The following is a 25,491-nucleotide window of genomic DNA, read 5'->3' as shown; positions in this document are numbered from 1 at the left end:
TCCAAAATCAAAAACAGAGAAAAATAAGACAGTAAAACTAAAACCTACAAAGAAAAAGGAAACAAAATGGAGGCAGAGGTTGCAGTTTGAAGTTGGTGAACTCAATTTTGAATCCGGAAGGCTGTAGGGTGCCTAATTGAAAGATGAGGTGCTGTTCCTCAAGCTTATGTTGAGCTTCATAGGAATGCTGCATGAGGCAGAGGACAGAGAGGTCAGCGATAGAGAAAGGTGGAGAATTAAAATGACATGTGACCGGAAGCTTGGGGTCATGCTTGCAGACTGAACAGAAGTATTCTGCAAAGCGGTCACCCAATCTTTATTTGGTCTCTCCAGTATAGAGCAGACCACATTGTGAGCATAGTTTACTAATTGAAAGTACATGTAAATCGCTGTTTCATCTGGAAGGAGTGTTTGAAACCTTTGACGATGAGGAGGGAGTAGGTAAAAGGGGAGGTGTTGCATCTCCTGCGCTTGCATGGCAAGGTGCTGTGGGGAGGGGTTGTTGGGGGTGATTGAGGAATGGACAACGTGTCATGGAGGGAACAGTCCCTTCGGAATGCTGGAAGGGGAGGGGAAAATATGTTTGGTGATGGCGTCACGCTGTTGGTGGCAGAAACGATGGAAGGTGATCTGTTGAATACGGAGGCTTGTGGGGTGAAGGTGAGGACACGGGGAACCCTAACATGGTTCTGGGAGAGAGGGAAAAGGTGAGAACAGAAGTGCGGCAAATGGGATGGACCCGGTCAAGGGCCTTGTCAACCCAGGTGGAGGGGAATCCTCTGTTGAGGAAAAAGGAAGATGTAACAGAAGCCAGAAGCCCTGGTATGGAAGGTTGTACCATCAGAATAGATGCAATGGAGATGGAGAAACTAGAAGAATGGAATGAACTCCTTACAGGAAGTGGGGTGTGAGGAACTGTAGTCGAGGTAGCTGTGGGAGTCCATGGACTTATGGTGAATATTAATAGACAGCCTATCCCCAGAAATGGAGACAAATAAGTTGAGGAAAGGAAGGGAAGAGTTGGAATGGACCATGTGAAGGTGAGAGAAGGGTGGAAATTGGAAGTAAAGTTAATGACATTTTCCAGTTCAGGGAGACAGCAGGAAACGGCACCAATATGCTCATTAATGTACTGGAAAAAGAGGTGACAGTGGGGGCCTGAGTAGAACTGGAACAAAAATGTTCTGCATATCCCACAAAAAGACAGGCATAGATGGTGTCTATGTGGATACCCACAGCAACACCTTTTATTTGGAGGAAGTGAGTGGAGTTAAAGGAGAAGTTGTTCAATATAAGAACAGTTTCAGTCTGGAGGAGGGTTCCGGTGGTGGCTGGGGACTGGTTGGGCCTCTGTTCAAGGAAAAAGGCTCCACTGCCTCCAACCTCATGGTCCCCAAATCCGAACAGCCCGCTTCGACCTCTTCCCAGAATTCACAAACAGGACAGCCCTGGTAGACCCATCAGCCACCTGTTCCTGTCCTATTGAACTGATTTCTTTTATCTCAATTCCCTTGTTCAGTCTCTTCCCAATTACATCTGTGATTCTTCCAATACCCTCCGTCACGTTAACAGTTTCCAGATTCCTGGCCCTAACTGTCTAATCTTCACCATGGACGTCCAATCTCTCTACACCTCCATCCCCCACCAGGTTGGTCTGAGAGCTCTACGGTTCTTCCTTGAGCAGAGGCCCAACCAGACCCCATCCACCCCCATCCACCTCCATCCTCCTCCAACTGGCTGAACCTGTTCTCAAATTGAATAATTTCTCCTTTAACTCCACTCACTTCCTCCAAATAAAAGGTGTTGCCATGGATACCAGCATGGGTCTTAGCTATGCCTGCCTTTTTGTGGGATATGTGGAACACTCTTTGTTCCAGTCCTACTTGGGTCCCCTCCCTCACCTCTTTTTCCAGTACATTGATGACTGTATCGGTGCCATTTCCTGCTCTTGTTCTGAACTGGAAAATTTCATCAACTTTACTTCCAATTTCCACCCTTCTCTCACCTTTACATGGTCCATCTCCAACTCGTCCCTTCCCATCCTTGACTTTTCTGTCTCCATTTCTGGGGATAGGCTATCAACGAATATTCACTATATGCCCACTGACTCCCACAGCTACCTCGACTACACTTCTTCATACCTTGCTTCCTTTAAGGACTCCATTCCATTCTCTCTGTTTCTCCATCTCCGTTACATCCGCTCTGATGATGTAGCTTTCAATATCAGGGCTTCTGATATGTCTTCCTTTTTCCTCTATTTTTGACATAAATACAATATATATGGGTTATTCATGAACCACCATAACTATTTATCAAATGTTCTGGCTCCTGCAGCCCGCTAACATGCAGTTAGATGGTTCACTGAAACATTAATTATAAAATGCTGAATGAAAGAGCTTATTGAAAAACATTATTGAATGTTGTCACTTTGGGTAATTCTGTTCAAATTATATTATTTGCACTTATCTCTATTTATGGTACATTTCTTAAATTGATGGGTAAACAAACAACTTGCATTTATATAGCTTACATGTCCTCGGTGTCCCAAAGCACTTCACAGCCAATGCATGAGTTTTGAAGTGTAGTCACTGTTGTCAGAAACGTGGCAGCCATTTTGGAAGCCATCTTGCACAGAGCAAGATCCCACAAGTGGCAGTGAGTCAAATTTCATTGGCCAGAATTTGCTGTTAAAATAACCATCAGGTGAAAGGCACTTGCCATTATTTATGTATATAATGTACAGTAACTACAGGTACAGTGCATGTAAAAGTTGCTGTATGAGTTACAGCGCTTCACCATGAGCTTCGCTAAAGCAGCATTTCACTGTCTGCCTCGCCATTGACATGCATTAAATGGCATGAAGTTGCTGTATTTGTGCAGTGAGATATGAACTAAACTCACCGCAGGTATTTAGGAAAAGTAATTAGAAGTATAAGTAACCTTTTAACAATATGATAAGTATTTATTACTGCCAGTCAACCTCCCTAGCACTGAAAATTAACTATTACATGTGTGGAGTCTCATTCTTCAATTTTGAATTTTTTACAAAGATTTTTAAAAAGTCATTTTTAATTTTAATTTTTTTCTTACTTTTCTTTTTTGTTTCTTTTCTCTCTCTGTCTTAATCCAATCTTTTTTCCCCTTTATTTCTCTTTCTATACCTGATTGACATTGAATTCACCCACTTTTATTCACGCTCCTCTCAGTCCTTCCTGTGTTTATTTTCCAATCCTTCATTCTGATTGGTTACGGAGGTACCTGTTAAATGGATCCAAGCCAAACAGTGAAGAATGAAACTAGATGCAGATACTTTTCTGGCTAGTCAATTTATTCACAGAATGTAGCATTACACCTTTGCCTTCTGTTCACCAACCACCCTTGTGTTCAGCAGGATCTCTTTATATTCACTTTCATATCCTTAATTGAGCTGTTTACCTTTAACATAATTAACCATTTACCTTTAACATAATTATAAGATCATAAGAACTAGGAGCAGGAGTAGGCCGTCCGGCCCCTCGAGCCTGCTCCGCCATTCAATAAGATCATGGCTGATCTTTTTGTGGACTCAGATCCACTTACCCGCGCTCTCACCGTATCCCTTAATTCCTTTATTGTTCAAAAAGATATCTACCTTAGCTTTAAAAACGTTTACTGAAGAAGCGTCAACTACTTCACTGGGCAAGGAATTCCATAGATTAACAACCCTCTGGGTGAAGAAGTTCCTTCTTAATTCAGTCCTAAATCTGCTCCCTCTAATCTTGAGGCTATGCCCTCTTGTCCTAGCTTCACCTGCCAGTGGAAACATCCTCTCTACTTGTATCTTATCTATTCCCTTCATAATTTTATATGTTTCTATAAGATCTCCCCTCATTCTTCTGAATTCCAATGAATATAATCCCAATCTACTCAGTCTCTCCTCATAAGCCAACCCCCTCAACTCCGGAATCAACCTAGTGAACCTCCTCTGCACCCTCTCCAGTGCCAGTACATCCTTTCTCAAGTAAGGAGACCAAAACTGCACACAGTACTCCAGGTGCGGCCTCACCAGTACCTTATACAGCTGCAACATAACCTCTCTGCTTTTAAACTCAATCCCTTTAGCAATGAAGGACAAAGTTCCATTTGCCTTCCTAATTACTTGTTGTACCTGCAGACCAACCTTCTGCGATTCATGCACGACACCCAGGTTCCTCTGCACAGCAGCATGCTGCAACTTTTTACCATTCAAGTAATAATCCTTTTTACTGTTACTCCTACCGAAATGAATGACTTCACATTTATTAACATTGTATTCCATCTGCCAGACCTTTGCCCACTCACTCAATGTATCTATGTTCCTCTGCAAAGTTTCACAGTCATCTGCACACTTTGCTCTGCCACTCATCTTAGTGTCATCTGCAAACTTTGACACCCTACACGTGGTCCACAACTCCAAATCATCTATATAAATTGTAAATAATTGCGGTCCCAACACCGATCCCTGAGGCACACCACTAGTGACTGATTGCCAACCAGAATAGCACTCATTTATCCCCACTCTCTGCTTCCTGTTAGTCAACCAATCCTCTATCCATGCTAATACTTTACCCCTAACGCCATGCATCCTTATCTTATGCAGCAGCCTCTTGTGCGGCACCTTGTCGAAGGCCTTTTGGAAATCTAGGTACACCACATCCACTGGGTCCCCATTGTCCACCTTGCTCGTAATGTCATCATAGAATTCCAAACGATTTGTCAAGCATGACCTGCCCTTCATGAACCCATGCTGCGTCTGCCCAACGGGACAATTTCTATCGAGATGCCCTGCTATTTCTTCCTTGATAATAGACACAAGCATCTTCCCCACGACAGAGGTTAAGCTAACCGGTCTATAATTCCCCATCTTTTGTCTACCTCCCTCTTTAAACAGTGGCATCACATCTTCTGTTTTCCAATCTGCTGGGACTACCCCAGAGTCCAGCGAATTTTGGAAAATTACCGCCAGTGCACCTGCTATTTCTCCCGCCATCTCTTTTAGTACCCTGGGATGCATTCCATCAGGGCCAGGAGACTTATCAATCCTTAGCTCCATTAGCTTGCCCAACACTACCTCTTCCGTAATAATGATTGTTTCCAGGTCCTCACCTATGTTCGTCTCTTTGTCAATTACTGGCATGTTATTAATGTCCTCCACTGTGAAGACCGACACAAAATACCTGTTCAATGCCTCGGCCATTTCATCATATCCCATAACTAAATTCCCCTTCTCATCCTCTAAAGGACCAACGTTTACTTTAGCCACTCTTTTCCGTTTTATATATTTATAGAAACCTTTGCTATCTGTCTTTATATTCTGTGCTAGTTTTTTCTCATGTTCTATCTTACTTTTCTTTATAGCTCTTTTTGTGGCTTTCTGTTGACCTTTAAAGTTTTCCCAATCTTCTAGTTTCATGCTGTTTTTGGCCACTTTGTATGCCTTCTCTTTCAATTTGATAGCCTCCCTTATTTCCTTAGACACCCATGGCAGATTACCCCTTTTCTTCCAGTCCTTCCTTTTCACTGGAATATACTTTTGCTGAACACTTTGAAAAATTGCTTTGAAAGTCCTCCACTGCTCGTCAACTGTCCCACCATAAAATCTTTGTTTCCAGTCTACTTTAGCCAAGTCCTCCCTCATTCTATTGTAGTCCCCCTTGTTCAAGTGCAGGACCCTGGTATTGGATTTTATCTTCACACTCTCCATCTGTATTCTAAATTCAACCATACTGTGATCACTCCTTCCAAGAGGGTCCCTAACTATGAGGTCATTAATTATTCCTGTCTCATTACACAGGACTGAAGCTAAAGACCAGTTCTATGAACAACTCCATAACATTATTAGCAGCATCCCCAACACCGAACACCTATTCCTGCTGGGGGACTTTAATGCCAGGGTTGGGGCCGACCATGACTCATGGCCCTCCTGCCTTGGGCGCTATGGCGTTGGAAGGATGAATGAGAACGGGCAGAGACTGCTTGAGTTGTGTACCTATCATAACCTCTGCATCACCAACTCGTTCTTTCACACTAAACCCTGTCACCAGGTTTCATGGAGGCACCCAAGATCACGTCGTTGGCACCAGCTAGACCTCATTGTCACAAGGCGAGCCGCCTTAAACAGTGTTCAAATCACACGCAGCTTCCACAGTGCGGACTGCGACACCGACCACTCCCTGGTGTGCAGCAAGGTTAGACTCAGACCAAAGAAGTTGCATCATTCCAAGCAGAAGGGCCACCCGCGCATCAACACGAGCAGAATTTCTCACCCACAGCTGTTACAAAAATTTCTAAATTCACTTGTAACAGCCCTTCAAAACACTCCCACAGGGGATGCTGAGACCAAGTGGGCCCACATCAGAGACGCCATCTATGAGTCAGCTTTGACCACCTACGGCAAAAGTGCGAAGAGAAATGCAGACTGGTTTCAATCTCATAATGAAGAGCTGGAACCTGTCATAGCCGCTAAGCGCATTGCACTTTTGAACTACAAGAAAGCCCCCAGCGATTTAACATCCGCAGCACTTAAAGCAGCCAGAAGTACTGCACAAAGAACAGCTAGGCGTTGTGCAAACGACTACTGGCAACACCTATGCAGCCATATTCAGCTGGCCTCAGACACCGGAAACATCAGAGGAATGTATGATGGCATGAAGAGAGCTCTTGGGCCAACCATCAAGAAGATCACCCCCCTCAAATCTAAATCGGGGGACATAATCACTGACCAACGCAAACAGATGGACCGCTGGGTTGAGCACTACCTAGAACTGTACTCCAGGGAGAATGCTGTCACTGAGACTGCCCTCAATGCAGCCCAGCCTCTACCAGTCATGGATGAGCTGGACATACAGCCAACCAAATCGGAACTCAGTGATGCCATTGATTCCCTAGCCAGCGGAAAAGCCCCTGGGAAGGACAGCATTACCCCTGAAATAATCAAGAGTGCCAAGCCTGCTATACTCTCAGCACTACATGAACTGCTATGCCTGTGCTGGGACGAGGGAGCAGTACCCCAGGACATGCGCGATGCCAACATCATCACCCTCTATAAAAACAAAGGTGACCGCGGTGACTGCAACAACTACCGTGGAATCTCCCTGCTCAGCATAGTGGGGAAAGTCTTTGCTCGAGTCGCTCTGAACAGGCTCCAGAAGCTGGCCGAGCGCGTCTACCCTGAGGCACAGTGTGGCTTTCGTGCAGAGAGATCGACTATTGACATGCTGTTCTCCCTTCGTCAGATACAGGAGAAATGCCGTGAACAACAGATGCCCCTCTACATTGCTTTCATTGATCTCACCAAAGCCTTTGACCTCGTCAGCAGACGTGGTCTCTTCAGACTACTAGAAAAGATCGGATGTCCACCAAAGCTACTAAGTATCATCACCTCATTCCATGACAATATGAAAGGCACAATTCAACATGGTGGCTCCTCATCAGAGCCCTTTCCTATCCTGAGTGGTGTGAAACAGGGCTGTGTTCTCGCACCCACACTTTTTGGGATTTTCTTCTCCCTGCTGCTTTCACATGCGTTCAAATCCTCTGAAGAAGGAATTTTCCTCCACACAAGATCAGGGGGCAGGTTGTTCAACCTTGCCCGTCTAAGAGCGAAGTCCAAAGTACGGAAAGTCCTCATCAGAGAACTCCTCTTTGCTGACGATGCTGCTTTAACATCTCACACTGAAGAATGCCTGCAGAGTCTCATCGACAGGTTTGCGTCTGCCTGCAATGAATTTGGCCTAACCATCAGCCTCAAGAAAACGAACATCATGGGGCAGGATGTCAGAAATGCTCCATCCATCAATATTGGCGACCACGCTCTGGAAGTGGTTCAAGAGTTCACCTACCTAGGCTCAACTATCACCAGTAACCTGTCTCTAGATGCAGAAATCAACAAGCGCATGGGTAAGGCTTCCACTGCTATGTTCAGACTGGCCAAGAGAGTGTGGGAAAATGGCGCACTGACACGGAACACAAAAGTCCGAGTGTATCAGGCCTGTGTCCTCAGTACCTTGCTCTACGGCAGCGAGGCCTGGACAACGTATGCCAGCCAAGAGCGACGTCTCAATTCATTCCATCTTCGCTGCCTTCGGAGAATACTTGGCATCAGGTGGCAGGACTATATCTCCAACACAGAAGTCCTTGAAGCGGCCAACATCCCCAGCTTATACACACTACTGAGTCAGCGGCGCTTGAGATGGCTTGGCCATGTGAGCCGCATGGAAGATGGCAGGATCCCCAAAGACACATTGTACAGCGAGCTCGCCACTGGTATCAGACCCACCGGCCGTCCATGTCTCCGTTATAAAGACGTCTGCAAACGCGACATGAAATCGTGTGACATTGATCACAAGTCGTGGGAGTCAGTTGCCAGCATTCGCCAGAGCTGGCGGGCAGCCATAAAGACAGGGCTAAATTGTGGCGAGTCGAAGAGACTTAGTAGTTGGCAGGAAAAAGGACAGAGGCGCAAGGGGAGAGCCAACTGTGCAACAGCCCCAACAAACAAATTTCTCTGCAGCACCTGTGGAAGAGCCTGTCACTCCAGAATTGGCCTTTATAGCCACTCCAGGCGCTGCTTCACAAACCACTGACCACCTCCAGGCGCGTATCCATTGTCTCTCGAGATAAGGAGGCCCAAAAGAATTACACAGGACTAGATCTAGGATAGCTTGCTCCCTCGTCGGTTCCATTACATACTGTTCAAGAAAACTATCACGGATACACTCAACGAACTCCTCCTCAAGGCTACCCTGACTGAGCTGGTTCGACCAATCTACATGTAGATTAAAATCCCCCATGATAATTGCCGTACCATTTTTACAGGCATTAGTTATTTCTTTGTTTATTGCCCGTCCCAATGTGATGTTATTATTTGGTGGCCTATAGACTACGCCTATCAATGACTTTTTCTTCTTAGAGTTTCTAATTTCCACCCAAATGGATTCAACCTCATTTTCCATAGAACCTATATCATCTCTCAGCACCGCCCTGATGTTGTCCTTGAATATCAGAGCTACACCACCTCCCTTGCCTTCCTGTCTGTCCTTCCGAATAGTCTGGTACCCCTGGATATTTAACTCCCAGTCGTGACCAACCTGTAACCATGTCTCCGTAATGGCTACCAAATCATATTCATTCGCGATGATTTGTGCCGTTAACTCATCAACCTTGTTACGAATGCTACGAGCATTCAGGTAAAGTGCCTTTATGCTAGCTTTCTTACCCTCATGATTTCCAACATCTCTAATAATAACTCCTGAGTTATCCTTCCTTTCTGCTTCTTTCATAGTCTGCCTTGAACTTAAACCCTCCTGCACACATGTTAACCTGCTGCTTACCTTTTTATTTACCATCATACTCCCTGGCATTTTCCCTTTCCCTTCCCCACCGACTCACTAGTTTAAAGTCCTGGAGACCACCCTATTTATCCGTTTCGCTAGAACACTGGTTCCAGATCGGTTCAGGTGGAGACCGTCCCATTGGTACAGATCCCCCCGGTTCCAAAACTGATGCCAATGCCCCATGAAATGGAACCCCTCTTTCCCACACCACTCCCTTAGCCACGTGTTTACTTCCCTAATAACCATTAACCAATTAACCATTAACAGTACCCTGTTGGTTGCCCAGTTCAGTCAGGTCCCAGATGCCTTGTTTCCCTCACTGTGCCATTATCAGCTTGCACTTTGAGCAGCTTTGTGGACATAACTCTTTTGAGCTGAAAAGTGCAGGTGCAAGTCTAATTAACAGCAGACATCATTGGATGCCCTGCTACAACAAAGTCTGACCTAATATGTTTTTATTAAGGAATGAACATTGGCTAGGACATTGGGAGAACTCCCTGCTCTTCTTGAAACAGTATTGTGAGATCTCTTAAATTCTCTGGATATTACATAATGATGTGCAGATAAACCCCGGCCTGTTCTGGTTCCATGGATTTTTCTTTTCTCTAGTTACTTTTTAATGTCGCTTGGGTGGGGAAAGGAAAATTCTATTTAAGGAGTTGGAGTTAGAATGCTGTCCTTTCATTATGGGGGCCCATGGCTTGATTTTAGTGAGGAATAAAAATCTCTCTTTGCTATAACGGTCCAATGTAAAATGGGTTTGGATTGACTCATCCCAATTCCAATTGAGTATGGGCTTGTAGCACAGATGTGCTTACAGTTCAGCAGTAATTGTTGTAACGACCCAGTGAGAAAGGTGTCTAGGGGTCCTTCTCAGCCTTCAGCTGGTCTTACGGTAACAGGCTTTAATTTTAAAAACACTGTGTTTTTAACTCCCCCTTGGTGATTCCTTGTTCACTGCTTTCCATTTATAAGGCAAAGAAACCAGCACAAACAGATTTTCTTAGGTTTAAAGAAGAAAAGTTGAAATTTATTAAACTTGAATTTAAACTCTAATTCGGTTGACACCTATGGATACACGACGCGCCCATACTAGCATGCATACTTGATACACACATGCAAATAGAGACAGAAAAGAGCAAAAGAAAAATAAAATGTTTAGGCAATATCTGAAGAGTTGTTGTTGCGGTTCTTCGAGTTCACTGTAGAGTTCTTGATTGTAGGTAGATCTTGCTTTTCATTGAGGTCCAGTATTCTTCTTAAACCTTGTTCGCTGTAGGAGACTTTTCTCTCTTGGGGGTTCATGTGTCTTCAGTGGATTCAGAGGCTTGTGAGAAAGAGATGGGAGCAGACAGGAGAGAGATCTTCTCCGTCTAGCAACAAACAGTCTCTCTCTCTCCAAATTGTTTGTACAATTCAGAAAAAAACAGGTTGCCAAGCAGGCTGGTCTGACCACGTCTGTTTGTGGATTCAGCTACCCCAGCAGTCATCCTGAAATTTGAGCTTCCTCACCTTCAATGTTTGGTGCTCAAAGTCCATTGTGGGTTAAATTGGATAAGGTAAGTAACCTCTCTTGTCCCTATTGGTATGCAAATGTCCTCCATCCAAGTCTGGCAGCCCTTATAACAAGCCTTCTCTTTTTCCCAGCAGCAATTTGAAGTTTAATGTCCATGTGGTGAAATTAATATGCCTCATTCTTGGCAGGTGGGGACCCAGCATGACATTGTCAATCCTACCAAGAAAGGGCACAAAGATAGCTAGGAACATGAAGAGACAACTTCAGTTGACGGCTATCTCTTTGACTTTGGTTAAGGTGCATTATTACATCGATAACAGTGTTACCCAGCACCTTTAATGTTGATAAATGTCCCAAAGTGATTTGTAGGTATTTCCAAAACAAATGGACGCCAAGCTGAAGATGGCCTTTATCTTGCCCTTTGTGCCCAAGGAGATGCGCTTTCCCAGGAGCAGGGGTCTGCAAACTCTGCCTTGTACTGTTCATCCAATATATCTCTCCCTACCTTCTTTACTTCGCCTTTAACTGACTGAAATGTGACCATGATATTAATGGGAGGAGTGTGGAATGATCACTTTCCTTAAGAGGAATGGAGAGCTTGTTGCGGGGTGTGGCAAGGGAGGTGCAGAAGTGGGCGGGGGGGGGGGGCTCTTGTCTCATGTAAAACTGTATAGCTGTAACATTTATGCGATGCATTGTATTGTATGCTCTGTATTTCTGATCAGCTACCCTGTTCCTAATGATATCATTAGTGGTGGGGGGGAAACTTTCATTTACTTTTGTTACTGTAGTCCATGAAGGACGCTGATTTATTTATCCAACTGTACTTTATTTATGAACTCTTTATCTGTTATCAATGACATAGCATTGATTACAGGCTAAAAGTTGGAAAAGGAAGTCTCAGTATTTTGTGCCCATGACAAAATGAAGATACCTGTCTATATAGCACAAGCAGGTGAAGAATAGCTTAGCAGGAGTTCATAGCATGTTACATAAGGGATGACCCCCTGAACTGCATTGCAGACAGGAGCAGTGTTGATTGTGTAATCATGGCCCCACCGTGCCTGATGTTCTGTCCATTCACTTAAGTGGAGGTAAAATTGGGGCAGTGGGCTCACAGACTTCATCCAGCACTGGCTGCAAGCATCATTCCTTGCTGGGATGTGCCGGATTGGAGAATCAGCCCTGAGAATTTACACTCTTTCCAACAATATTGTTGTCTGTGAGCAGTGCCACTTGAGGTCAATGTTATTTGTTTACTTACTTGTCCTTGCACAATGCCACAGGATTTCAACTTCATTCATTTACTTAATATTTAAAGACATTGATGGCCGATTAGCCGAAGTTAATCCATAAACGCAGTTGCTCCCAAGCGGTTGCGGTTCGGTGAGTTAGCTCAGATTTCCCGATTGACATTCATATAGCACTGACGTTGACACATTTAATGTGAACTGCTTTCTTCTCTTCACTGTGCAAATTTTCTAACCCTAGTGTTGTTCTCTCTCAGGTTCCCCCTATTATTACAGCACCGCAACCCGCGGGTCAGCACCGGCTGCTGCCGCTGCAGCCTACGACCGTCACTAGCTGGTGGAGAGAAGGCATGGCCTGCAGGCAGTGAAGAAATTGTGCACTTACAACACATATCAATCAGGTCTGAGACAACAGGAAATGTGTGAAGCTCAGAAGGTCAAATGTGAACTTCCTGCAGGATAATCAAATTCGCTTTTGAACGACTGCTGCCAAACATGTGCTGTCTCCACTGCAGAATGATGGAAACTGCTGACCTAGGCCCCACACCGATAGTTAACCAGGCAACCGATTGAGTGCATCCATTTAGTAACTAAGAAAGACTGTTCAAGTTTTAAAAAAGAGGAATAATATGGTTTTAATATGAGGGTAACATTTTATTCCATATGATTATTTTTTCTGGGAAATGATTTCAAACTGAAAAGCAGCAAAATGGTGCCTGTATTTAAAAACCATGCTGTGGATTACTGAATCACTGCACTTGAGAGTATTTGAAGAGTGGTACAGGGAAGAAAGAAAGGTACCTGTACAGCTATTACACACTGCATCAGATCCCTTTGTGTACTAGAACAGCATCTGCCTAAAAAATAGCTTCTTAAAACATTTACGGCTTCTGAAAAAGTTCTAAAAATTCATAAAATATTGCACTTGGCTCAATCCAGTCTGCGAACTCTAGTTTATCAAATTTAATATTTGGCAATGATTTAAAAACATTGTTGCACTAGTATTGCGATATGATTTTTTAAATTGCAAGGTCTTCCTGCACTCAGGGTTGAGAAGGAACTGAATTGCACCTGATCTTGCACTGATAATACAGGTTCACTGAACAGGTTCTGACCACTCCAAGTTCGCTGTAAACCAGAACTGGCCACTTACTTACATTGTATCCATGAGCCTGGTGTGATGTGGGAATCACTCAGTAACAATCTGGCTGCATTTTGAAATCACCCTTGTGTGTGTGAGTTCTCATACCTAACACCGAAGGCCCTGATATTAAGGGGGAGGTCAGGAGGGTGCAGGGGAGCACAGCAGCATGGGGAAAAGCCAGGATCATTAACGGCACAGTCTCATTTAAATAACCTGCTGTAGACTCCCACCTAACAGCCTGACTGGCAGGCAGAAACATGTACAAGCAGCAGGCTAAAGCAGCCCAACAGTTAGATCTTGGTCATGATCGGGGATGGTGAGAGGACGCTGAGTGGATGGGTCACGATTGGGGGCAATGGGGGTATGCTGAGAGGTCAAGGTCACTATTGGGGGGAGGGGGATGGGGCATGCTGAGAGGTCAGGGTCACTATTGGGGGTGGATGGGGGTATGCTGTGAGGTCAGGGTCACTATTGGGGGCGGATGGGGGTATGCTGAGAGGTCAGGGTCACTATTGGGGGCGGATGGGGGTATGCTGAGAGGTCAGGGTCACTATTGGGGGCGGATGGGGGTATGCTGAGAGGTCAGGGTCACTATTGGGGGCGGATAGGGGTATGCTGAGAGGTCAGGGTGACGATTGTGGGCGATGGGGGTATGTTGCGAGGCTAGGGTGATGATTGTGGCAGATGGGGGTATGCTGAGAGGTCAGGGTGACAATTCTGGGCAATGGGGATATGTTGCGAGGCCAGGGTGATGATTGTGGGGGATGGGGGTATACTGAGAGGTCAGGGTGACGATTTGGGGGATGGGGGTATGCTGAGAGGTCAGGGTCACTATTGGGGGGGGGGGAATGGGGGCTATGCTGTGAGATCAGGGTGACGATTGTGGGGAATGGGGGTATGCTGTGAGGTCAGGGTCACTATTGGAGTGGTGGGGTCCAGCTGCAATGGAGTGGGTGGAGGATGGTGGTGATGGGAGGGTGCGGAGCTATATAGCCTGGTTCAAAGCTCATTTCCTTCTCTGGGTGTCCTGCTCACCTGCTCAACAGAATAGGTTAAATAAGGGAATAAGACTGGAAGGAATTGGGTTGGTGGAAGTAACTGACACCCTAGTTTCCGTTAAGTGGGGGCAGTTAAAATTGGAACCTGAATGTTTAGCTCTCTGAGGACTGCGTTGCATATTCATTAACATAGGGGAATATTGTTAAACTATTTATTCAAAGAATGCTGGAGATCTGACATTTCTGCATCTTCTTAATGCTGTTAAATTTGCATGGGTTGACTGATGGGAATTTGTGTGTCTTCTTTACCCAAAGAGTGATCAGAATGTGGAACTCACCACCAAATGGAGTGGTTGAAGCAAATAGCACAGATGTATTTAAGCAGAAGCTAGATTAGTACATGAGGGAGAAATGAATAGAAAAATATGCTGATAGGGTTAGAGGAACAGGGGTGGAAAGAGGCTCATGTGGGGCATAAACACCGGCGTAGACCAGTTGGGCTGAATGGCCTGTTTCTGTGCTGTAGACTCTGTGTAATATTATCTATATGTGTATGTTTTGCAGAAGCTGTAAAATACTAGAAAGGTAAAACAGGTAATTTCTTGCTGCGGACTGCATTTGCAACCCATTCTCCCAAATAAATGTCAGAACTTCACACCAGCACAAGACATAACATTTAGATCGATGAAATGCAGCCCACTGTTCCTGATTGAGCACATTGTTACTTTGTCCCTAGCTGTGAAACTCAGACAATGGTTTGGTGCAGTGGGTAAACATGTTGGCACCATTCTGTGTTCTGCTTTGCGCACAGGTTCTTTGTGTTGATAAATTTACTTGTAGCGTGTTTTGCTTCAAGAAATAACTCTTAAATGGTTGTCTCCTTTGCATAACATGTACGGAATGGGGGTGAGATTAGGGACTGTCTCGAACAAAAGACCAAGCTGCAGCTCCTGAGGAGAAAAACACTCTGTCTCTCCACTAAACTTCATAGATGAGTTAGATTTGGGTTGAAAGAACTTTGGGTGAAGTCAGCAGATATTCACACTGCTTGGAATGCTCACTGAGTTGGTCTGGGCTGTACAAACAAATCAAACTGAGTGTAAGGACATGGTGGGAAGAAACAGATTATCTGGTCCATCAAACCTGCTCCACACAATCATTATGTCTGAAACATAGTGACTAGACACCCCACCGCCACCTCCCGCCACAACCCCACTACTCACCAGCAGCCATGTAATCTCCTAAAAGAAGCAAAAAAAAAATAAAAACACAACGGCAATTAGGGTAAAGGAATCTGGAACATTTCTTTAGGGTCCCCTTAGCCAATTGAAACTAGTCCAGGAGAACACATTGACCATGCTTATATTATCTGGAGGTTCACTTACTATTTGTAAGGTATGTTCTTCGCCCTGGCTCGGAGCTGGCCCAGCTCATTTTTGAGGATTGGTTGTGTTGCCATGGTATTCTCAGACTACTTCTCTTTTCTCTCACATCTTCAGATAATGACTGGGAAACTGCTCATCCCCATCTGTGGTGAAAATGTTGGCCATTTGACTCCACTCTGATTCTAGCTCAGAGCCACAGCCAGTGGGAATGAAGCAAAATACGTTGCAGATTGCCATAACAAACTCTAAGTAGACTCCAAATAGTTAGCAAATGTGTAGTGCTATCAGTGAACTCCAGGGCAGCTTGTGAAGCCAATTATTTATTTACTGATATTGTACATGCAGTTAATGTAGCATAATTTACTTCACACATCTGTTACTGTACTGCAAATAACACAGTCCTATAGTTCAAAGAGTGACAATCTCTTATTTTCCATTTTTGTTAGCAGTGTTGAATTCTCACTGGTGTTGAAGGTTGTTTCCAACTGTGTACACCTGCTTCATTGGTTTACATGTTATAGCTCATTGCACTTCTGAAAGTCTTAAAAAGGAGTTTCCATCAGCGTGCAGCATTCATGTTGAAGTGACAGTAGCATAGGGAGTAATTTTGACCCAACCTGCCAGCAGGAAACAAAAGGGTTTGGGCCAGATCCCTGACTTGCATGCTGCCCACTTTTTCTCTCTTACTCTTCTTTGATTTCAATGGAGTAAACTCAGGTGAGGTGTAAAACCACAGTGTTGCACCTGATCCTGTCAGTTCCCTGATGAGTGAGTTAGATTAAAATTTCCCCCTATAATCTCTGCAGAATTTCACCATTTGTCACCATTTCCTACAGAACATAAGATGTCTTTCTGAAACAAAATTAAAATGAACCGTCAGTGTCCTTAAGCAGTCTTGCTCCTGACCAGGAGGAGCTAGTGTGCTCTTCCCTGCTGCCAAACACTTAGCACAATATAATGGATGTGTCGGAGAGATGAGTGAGATATTTGTTTAATGTGTGCTGAAGACTCCATAACCCTCAAGTGATAAGTAAACAGTGGGTTATGAAGCTCTATCACAAGTTGGCCACACTTAGTATCTCCCTGCTCCCCTAGATATATTCAGATAATACAGGCAAAAATAGAGACACATAAACTAACATTACATTTATTAAAATGTTACCTTTAGTTATGTGGAAACATAAAAGGGTAAAATTCATCTTGGGTTGTAGCACAAAATGAGCGATAGAGAATCGGCAGTCTCTGATACAATGAAAAAGATAATTGGCTGGAGTGTAAACAGGCTAGTGATTCACCATCGCCCATCTCACAGTACTGCCCAAGGCCAAATTATACCCTCCATTCTCTCTCATGCTCACACACACACTCACACACTTACTCTCACGCTTACCCACTCACACTCTCACACATAAATTCTCTCACGCATACTCAGACACACACACTCACACATTGTCACATTCACTCACATACACACACGCAGCCTCACATTCATACACTCGCATGCAGTCAAACACACACTGACATGCACACATGTTGTCATAGACACACACACACTGTCAAACACAGTCAAACACACACACACGGGGTGTTTTATGCTGCCCCCGTGGTGACATAGGAGGCGGGAACAGCATATAATTGGGTGGGATGTTGGCAGGGGTGGACACTGCCACCTTCCCGCCTCCACCCAAATTAAGTCCGGGGCTGGAAGGCCCGTGGACGGCCTTTCCGCCCGCTGCCAATTGAGGCCCTTAAGTGGCCAATTAATGCTCAATTAAGGGCCTCATCCCACCATTGGTATTAGCCTAGTGGTGGGCGGGCCTGTCGCTGTACGGGAAGCACGCCAAGCAAACCCCTGTGGGTTGCTTGCCAGCTGCGGGGGTGGGTGGGGTTCCCTTGTTAAAAAACACAATGCCTGCTCAAGGAACCCGGCATTAGGAAGGAGGGGCACGCTGAGAGCCACCCCACTGCCCTTGCTGCCGACCCCCCTACACGCCCCTCTCCCACGACCCCCACCCCGTGAAATCCCTCCAGCCCTGACTCACTTGTGGCCTGGCTCCAGCACCTCCGGTGAGTCTAGTACCAGCAGCATCCACTGCCTCCGCGGTGGTGCTGCTCAGTTAAAGAGCTGCCAACCTTCTGTTGCTGTGGTTCTTGATCCTGGGGAAGGCCTGCCATTGTCCACTTAAGTGCATAATTGGCATGTAATGCGGCGGGCCTTCCCCAGAAGAGGCGACGTGGGGCTCTCGCTGGCGCTTTAGCCAGTAGTCAAGATCCCCATCACCCAGGTAAAATCCCGGCCACGGGATACATACACACACACGCACACACTCTCAAAGACCCTGTAACACTCACACACTGTCACACGCACACACACACTGTTACACACGTTGCCACACACATTCTTTCACACAAACATGGTCCCACACTCTCACACTCTCAGGCTTACTCTGAATTTTCCCATTTGGGTTGCGATCCTGAAGTCATCCTCAATTCTGGTTCAGGAATCTGGAAGTGGCCATGGTGGGACATCGGTCACAATCTTCCTGGAGCCAGCCAATTAAGAAGTCAACTCCAGAAGCCTGTCCAATTAAGGACAGAGGGCAGACCAGGGAACCGGCAGGACCAAACAGAGGGTCCCCAGTGATGTCTGGCTGGCAACCCCACCAGGAGAGGTGGGCACTGCTGAGGCAGGCAGGAGACCGCAAGGGCACCTAAAAATGGAGGGACTCTTTGCATCATTAAGAAAAATTAAAAATCCCGCATGACCACAGCTGTCAGGCCATTAGTGTGGAGGGAGAAACCCCTCCACAGGATAGCTTGTGGGCATGTCATCCCAGCAGGTTCGTACTGTGGTTGAGTGCTGGCATCGAGGGCTCCCTGGTCTGTCACTGGAAGGCCATTTGGGAAGATCCGGTGGCACCATCAACTTTCCCCAACTGGTCCATTAATAGGCTTAAGTGGCTACCTGCTGCTGTCGGTGGGATCACTCGGAGGCAGGATCGTGTCAGGTAGCCAACCGGATGCGCTATTTTCCAACTTTGCTCCCAGTCCAGCCTCCTAACCCGCTTCTGCAGGCCTGGGAAAATTCATTCCCCCCCCTCGCTCTGTCATAAACACACACTGCATTCTGATGTCACGAGGAAGCTGCCATGACATCAGCAAACCTCCTGTGATACCGTAAAGTGTTAACCCACTGCTATCCCATTTCAGTGGAGTAACAGCCAACCTATCTCATGGGCTCTGAAAACAGAACTATGAGATAAGAAAACATCTGCCACATTTGATCAACTAGGTAGACAATATTTCAATGTTTCCCAAATCAATGCTTAGGTTTGGTGAAACCCTTAGCCGAGCCAAGTTCTGGAAGCACACCATGGTTGAGGTGTTTCATATTGCCTCCTTTAGTACAAAGAGATTCAGCCTTCTAATGGAATGCGAGGCACTTACTATCATATGTTCTGACAATATTGTAGGACTAACAGCATTTTCCAGAATGATTGTACTTTTGGTACTTTTAAAATTATATATCAGTATCATATTATCACAGAAGAAAGAGGGATGCCGAGACAGACCCAACTTCTTCAGCTTATTTTGTTCGATTGTACATGGTATGATGATAATACGGATGGTGGTAATACTTCTTGTAATGGCCTAGCAACCCACACCTTGGGCTGCATATTATGGGCCACTAGAAACAGGTTAGGAGGAGGGGTCCATAGAATTGTGGTGGGGGAGCAGAGGGCCTGTCGCCTTCCTGTCGCATTGCGATTAAGATGGGGTGGGGTAGGTCAATGACGACCTTCCCACCCAGAGGCCAATTGAGGCCCTTAACAGACCGATGTTCAGTCACTTAAGGGCCTCTTCCCACTGCTGCTGGTACTTAACCGGCAAACACCCCAACTCCATGAACCCCCTGCACTAAGCGCAGCGCACCCTCTCCCTCTCCATCGCTGGGGCCTGCCAGTCTGGTCCTGGTGACCCCGTCTCACTCACGTGGGGTCCCGTCTCCAGTGCTGGGTCTGGGTCAAAGGCTTCTTGCAGTTGGCAGTGGCCACTGCTCCAGGTGGCGCTGCCGATACTACTGAGATGCTGGTCCTCTGATTGGCCGGCAGCTCTTGGAGGTAGGATCCTCATCTTTAATGGGATGGGGATCCCGGCACCAGGCTGCTAATTGACCTGGTGCCATAGAATCGCACCGGGGTTGTGGGGGGGGGGGGTGGGGGGGGAGCTCCAAATGACCAAGGCAGGATTCTCCCCAGCTTTTTGGCCCGATGCCAGGAGCCCCGCCGGCCCCAGTAAATTCAGCCCCTTGACTGAAAATCCCGCCAGAGCAAGTTCTGAAATTGATTTTGAGGAATATGGAGTTAGCAGCAGGAAAACAAAATGACCATGGAAGTTGTAAATGCCCAGCAGGTTCACTAATGTCCTTCAAGGAAGGGAGCCCTGCCATGCTGACCCAATCTGTCTGTCATGTGACTCCAGTCCAATGTGGTTGACTCTTAATGTCCTCTGAAGCAGATTAGCCAATAGGAATGGGCCATAATTGCGGCTTTGTCACCTTAGGAGTCTGGCTTTTTACTCAGTACTTGTGGGTAGAAATAACTTATCTGTGTTTCTCCTCCCTCAGAGATAAGTTACTCATCTCCTCCCAGCCATCTGTTCCACTTGTCCTAGTCATTTCATACTTGCTTCAATAATTAGCCATTAATATGGTAAGTTTTTAAAATCCAATTAGTGTTGTTCACTCCTTCCCTTGATTTTAAGATATTTTTCTGCCCCTGATTCAGTTCCAACAGGGGTGAGGATATGAGTTGCCTCAGACAATGGTGACACGCATTTAACATTAACTCTGTGACTGACTACTAGGAGCTGCAAGGCAGCATCACAGGTTGACTCTCCCTCCCTCTCTTCCTCTGTGGTTGCTCCTCAGCCCTGCAGACAGTCTTCCTCAATGACTGGCCAGAGATCAGGAACTCAATAGCAAGGACTCATAAGCATGAGACCTTGTCCTTTAATTGAGTCACAAAGCGTACTGGACATACACGAATGTGCCAGGGTGGCCGATCTGTCTTTCACTTTTGATGGCCTTTCCTTTTATCCAAATTCCAAATGTCTTTCTGCCTTCATCAACTTCAGAACAGCCTCCCAAACTGGACTAGCTGGACCAGCATGGGTATGAGTGTTCACAACACAAACTTAAAATACATTTTTAAAGAGCAACAAAAAAAGACAGTTCCTGCAACCATACAAGCAACACTTTGTGAAATGCATAAGAAATGCATTCACCAAAGGTCATTAGGCCTGCTTAGAAACCCTGTACAGTAAATACACAAATATTATGTACTGCTTGTGAAAATGACTGCCTTTGAAGGGTGGAGACAAAAAAAAAGTTGTTTCCAGCAGGAAATGCTTCTTTAAACTCTGTTTTTCTATCTGTTTTTGTAGGATGTAATTTACCGACTGAAATGAACTCTTGGTGTTTTTATTTTGTGCTGTGTGTGTTGCTTTCTTGTGTAATAACATTTGAATGTAATTACTGCAGTGCCAATTTGCCAAAGATATCTGATATTTTTCTTTATCATTATTGCAATACTGGGATTTGTGCTTTCTGTTCCAAGTAAACTGTTGAATGCAACCTGAGTTTTCTGATATTAGATTTAGCTAAAAGTACCACGCAATAAGATGGGTGTAGATTCAATGTATGTGTGTTCATGAGGATGATTGTTTGTGACCTGTCGATGTATGTAATCTTAATATAAGAATAATTATTTGTAAATATTTACTATAATTTTATTGGTTCATACATAAGAATATAAGTAAACTTTTTTTAAGTTCAATGTATTTATGGTTGGTCATCTTTTGAGACTTGACTTTTTTTTTCTAATTCTGGGCATCGCACTTCAGGAATGATGTTAAAGCCTTGGAGAGGGAGTAGAGGAGATTTACTAAAGTGGTACCAGGGTTCAGGGACTTCAGTTACATGGAGGGACTAGATTCAAACTTATGAGTGGTTTTTTATGAAGTAAGTAAGAAGGAATTGTTTCCACTGGCAGGAGGGACAGTAAAAAGAGGACAGATTTAAGATAATAGATAAAAGAAACAGAAATAAAATGAGGAGAATTTTTTTACGCAGCGAGTTATGATGATCTGGAATGCACTGCCTGTAAGAGTGGTGGAAGTAGATTCAATAGTGCTGGGGAATAGAACATTTTCCAGAATCACAAAATTGTCCCTTTGAAATTAGCTTCCAGTCCTTTTTCATGCTCTCTTTGCTTCTCTTATGTGCTTTGTCACTTCCCCTCTGAACCTTCGATATTCCGCCTGGTTCTCAGTTGTATTATCCACCTGACATCTCTTATAGGCGCACTTTTTCTTCATCTTAATCTCTAACTCTTTTGTCATCCAGGGAGCTCTGGATTTGTTTGCCCTATCTTTCCCCTTTGTGGGAGTATACCTTGACTGTGCCTGAACGATCTCTTCGTTAAAGGCAGCCCATTGTACAGTTACTGTTTTGCCTTTTTTTAAAAATTCATTTGGGGGGTGTGAGCATTGCTGGCTAGGCCAGCATTTATTGCCCATCCCTAATTGACCTTGAGAAGGTGGTGGTGAGCTGCCTTCTTGAACTGTTGCAGTCCTTTTGGTATACCCACAGGGAGGGAGTTCCAGGATTTTGACCCAGTGACACTGAAGGAACGGTGATTAGTTCCAAGTCAGGATGGTGTGTAGCTTGGAGGGGAACGTGGAGGTGATGGTGTTCCCATGCATTTGCTGCTCTTGTCCTAGGTGGTTTGCAATGTCAACGAGGCTGGGTTAGCCGTTGTTGTTTCCGGTGCCTAGGTTGATGCCTGGTGGTCCGTCCGGTTTCATTCCTTTCCTTAGACTTTGTAGCAGTTTGATACAACTGAGTGGCTTGCTAGGCCATTTCAGAGGGCATTTAGGGGTCAACCACATTGTTCTGGGACTGAAGTCACATATAGGCTAGACCAGGTAAGGACAGCTGATTTCTTCCCTAAAGGACATAAGTGAACCAGTTGGGTTTTTATAACAATCGACAGTGGTTTCATGGTCACCAGTAGACTAGCTTTTAGTTCCAGATTTATTAATTGAATTCAAATTCCACCATCTGTTATGGTGGAATTGGAACCCATGTCCCCAGCATATTAGCATGGGGCTTTGGGTTACTAGTCTGTCAATCTTTGATTCCAATTTATTTGGGTCAGATCCATTCTTACCCCATTGATGTTGCCTTTCCCATTTCATAATTTTTACTCTGGATTGTTTCTTGTCCTTTTCCATAGCTATCCTAAACCTTATGATACAATGATTACTATCTCCTATATGTTCCCCGACTGACACGATCCACTTGGCCCAATTCCTTCCCAAGAACCAGGTCTAGCAATGTCTCCTTTCTCGTTAGACTGGAAACATACTGCTGTAGGAAATTCTCCTGAACACACTCTAGGAACTCTTGCCCAGTTCTGCCCTTTACACTACTACTATCCCAGTCTATATTCTCCCATTATAACCACTCAATAATTCTTGCACCTTTCTGTAAGTTCCTTGCACATTTGTTCCTCCACATCTTTCCCATTAGTTGGTGGCCTATAGACTACACCAAGTAATGTAATTGCACCTTTTTTGTTCCTCATTCTAGGACATCCTCTCTCTCCAGTACTGCAATGTTTTCCTTAATCAAAACTGCTACCTACCTTTCTTTCCTATCTTTTCTGAACAGCTTGTATCCAGGAATATTTAGTACCCAGTCCTGCCCTTCTTTGAGCCAAGTCTCCGTTATTGCCACAACATCATACTTCTGTGTGGCTATCTGCGTCTGCAGTTCACCAATCTTATTTATCACACTCGGCGCATTCGCATACATGCACAGTAACCCTAATTTAGACTTTATTACTTACCCTCTTACTCGGACCCCACCTAGTACTTTACTATTTCCTACTGTAGTGCAATCTGTGTCTCCCAATTCTCTGTGCATCTTGGTGTTCCTCTCTGATATTTTCTCCTGGTTCCCACACCCCTGCCAAGCTAGTTTAAATTGTCCCCAATAGCACTATCAAATCATGCTGCAAGGAAATTTGTCCCAGCTCTGTTCAGGTGCAACCCGTCTGGCCTGTACAGGTCCCATCTCCTCCAGAACTGGTCCCAGTGTCCCAGGAATCTAAAGCCCACCCTCCTGCTCGATCCTCTTACTTCTATACTCACTTGTGCAGGGAACTGGGAGTTTAGTTTAGTTTTTTTAGTTTAGAGATACAGCACTGAAACAGGTCCTTCAGCCCACCGAGTCTATGCCGACCATCAACCACCCATTTTATACTAATCCGACACTAATTCCACATTCCTACCACATCCTTGTCCCTATATTAGGGGCAATTTATAATGGCCAATTAACCTATCAACCAGCAAGTCTTTGGCATGTGGGAGGAAACCAGAGCACAGGGAGACACAGGGAGAACTTGCAAACTCCACACAGGCAGTACCCAGAATTGAACCCGGGTCGCTGGAGCTGTGAGGCTGCGGTGCTAACCACTGCGTCACTGTGCCGCCCTGGAGATTACTACTTTTGAGGTCCTGCTTGTTAATTTCTTACCTAGCACCCTAAACTCTGCCTGCAGGACCCACATCCCTCTTCCTAACTATATTGTTGGTACCAATGTAGACTATGACTGTTGACTGTTCACCTTCCCCCCTCAGGGTGACCAGTGACATCCTTAACGCTAGCACAAGGGAGGCAACACACTATCCTGGATTCACGTCTGCGGCCACAGAAATGCCTGTCTATTCCCCTAACTATCAAATTTCCTATCACTATTGCTCTTCCAGTCTTGTTTGTGTCCCCTTGAGCAGCTGAGCCAACATTGGTGCCATGGCCCTGGCTCTGGCTGCACTCCTCAGATGAACCATCACTTTCCCCAATATTCAGAACTGAATACTGGTTGGAGAGTGACACACACTGAAGGGTCTCCTGAACGTCCTGCCTGATTCTTCTTGGGTACGTGGCTGTCACCCATTCCCTCTCTCCCTGCATACACTTAACTTGCTGGGTGACCACGTCTATTAATTTGCTATCCGCGAAGTTCATGGATGCGCTGCAGTAATGCCAGCTGTTGCTCAGGTTCCGACACCCGGAGCTTGGGTTGCTGCGACGGGTGACACCTTCTGCAAATATAGTTATCCAGGACACAGGAAGTGTCCCGAAGATCCCACACAGCACAGGATGTGTACTCCAGAGGTCAGAGCCACCCTGCCATTCCTCTATTAGATAGTAAATCTTGGTACTACAAATAAACCTTGCTACTACTAATAAACCTTGCTACTACTAATGAATACCTGAGTTTTGAGAGAGAGAAAAAAAGAAAAAGAAAATTCAGCAACCAATCACTTACCTGCTTCCCACTGACGTCACACTTGATTTTCTTTGGAACGCTGTTGGTCAGCTCAGAACTCACACACCATCTGCTTTTTAAAATCTGCCGCTCTGGTGCTGCTCCCTCACAGCCCTGCTCTTTTAAACTCCACCGCTCTGGCCTTGCTCCCTCATCACCCCACTCTTTTAAACTCTGCCGCTCTGGTGCTGCTCCCTCATAGCCCCGCACTTTTAAACTCTGCCGCTCTGACTCTGCTCCCTCACCGGCCCGCTTTTTTAAACTCCACCGCACTGGCTGTGGTCACTCAAAGGCCCGCTCTTTATAACTCCGCTTCTCGGCTCTGCTCCCTCACCAGCCCACTCTTTTAAACTCCATCGCTTTGGCTCTGCTCCCTCACAGGCCCACTCTTTATAACTCCACTTCTCAGCTCTGCTCCCTCACAGGCCATGCTCTTTTAAACACCAC

General features: G+C 45.4%; 1 protein-coding gene across 3 annotated transcripts in view; it reads left to right on the top strand.

Moving 5' to 3' along the window:
* pax5 (paired box 5) overlaps nucleotides 1-13,644 on the top strand; it is a 305,908-nt gene extending 292,264 nt beyond the window's left edge. For all 3 annotated transcript variants that reach the window (XM_068030312.1, XM_068030313.1, XM_068030311.1), the window contains exon 10: nucleotides 12,377-13,644. In XM_068030312.1, the coding sequence (XP_067886413.1) occupies nucleotides 12,377-12,453 (77 nt within the window). In that variant the 3' untranslated portion in view covers nucleotides 12,454-13,644. The remainder of the gene's footprint in view (nucleotides 1-12,376) is intronic.
* Nucleotides 13,645-25,491: the final 11,847 nt, after the last annotated feature.

This window comes from Heterodontus francisci, chromosome 4 (genome assembly GCF_036365525.1).
Source record: "Heterodontus francisci isolate sHetFra1 chromosome 4, sHetFra1.hap1, whole genome shotgun sequence".
In the NCBI taxonomy this organism is placed as follows: Eukaryota; Metazoa; Chordata; class Chondrichthyes; order Heterodontiformes; family Heterodontidae; genus Heterodontus; species Heterodontus francisci.
The sequence above is the reverse complement of the archived record's forward strand: the minus strand, read 5'-3'. Positions and strand labels throughout refer to the sequence as shown.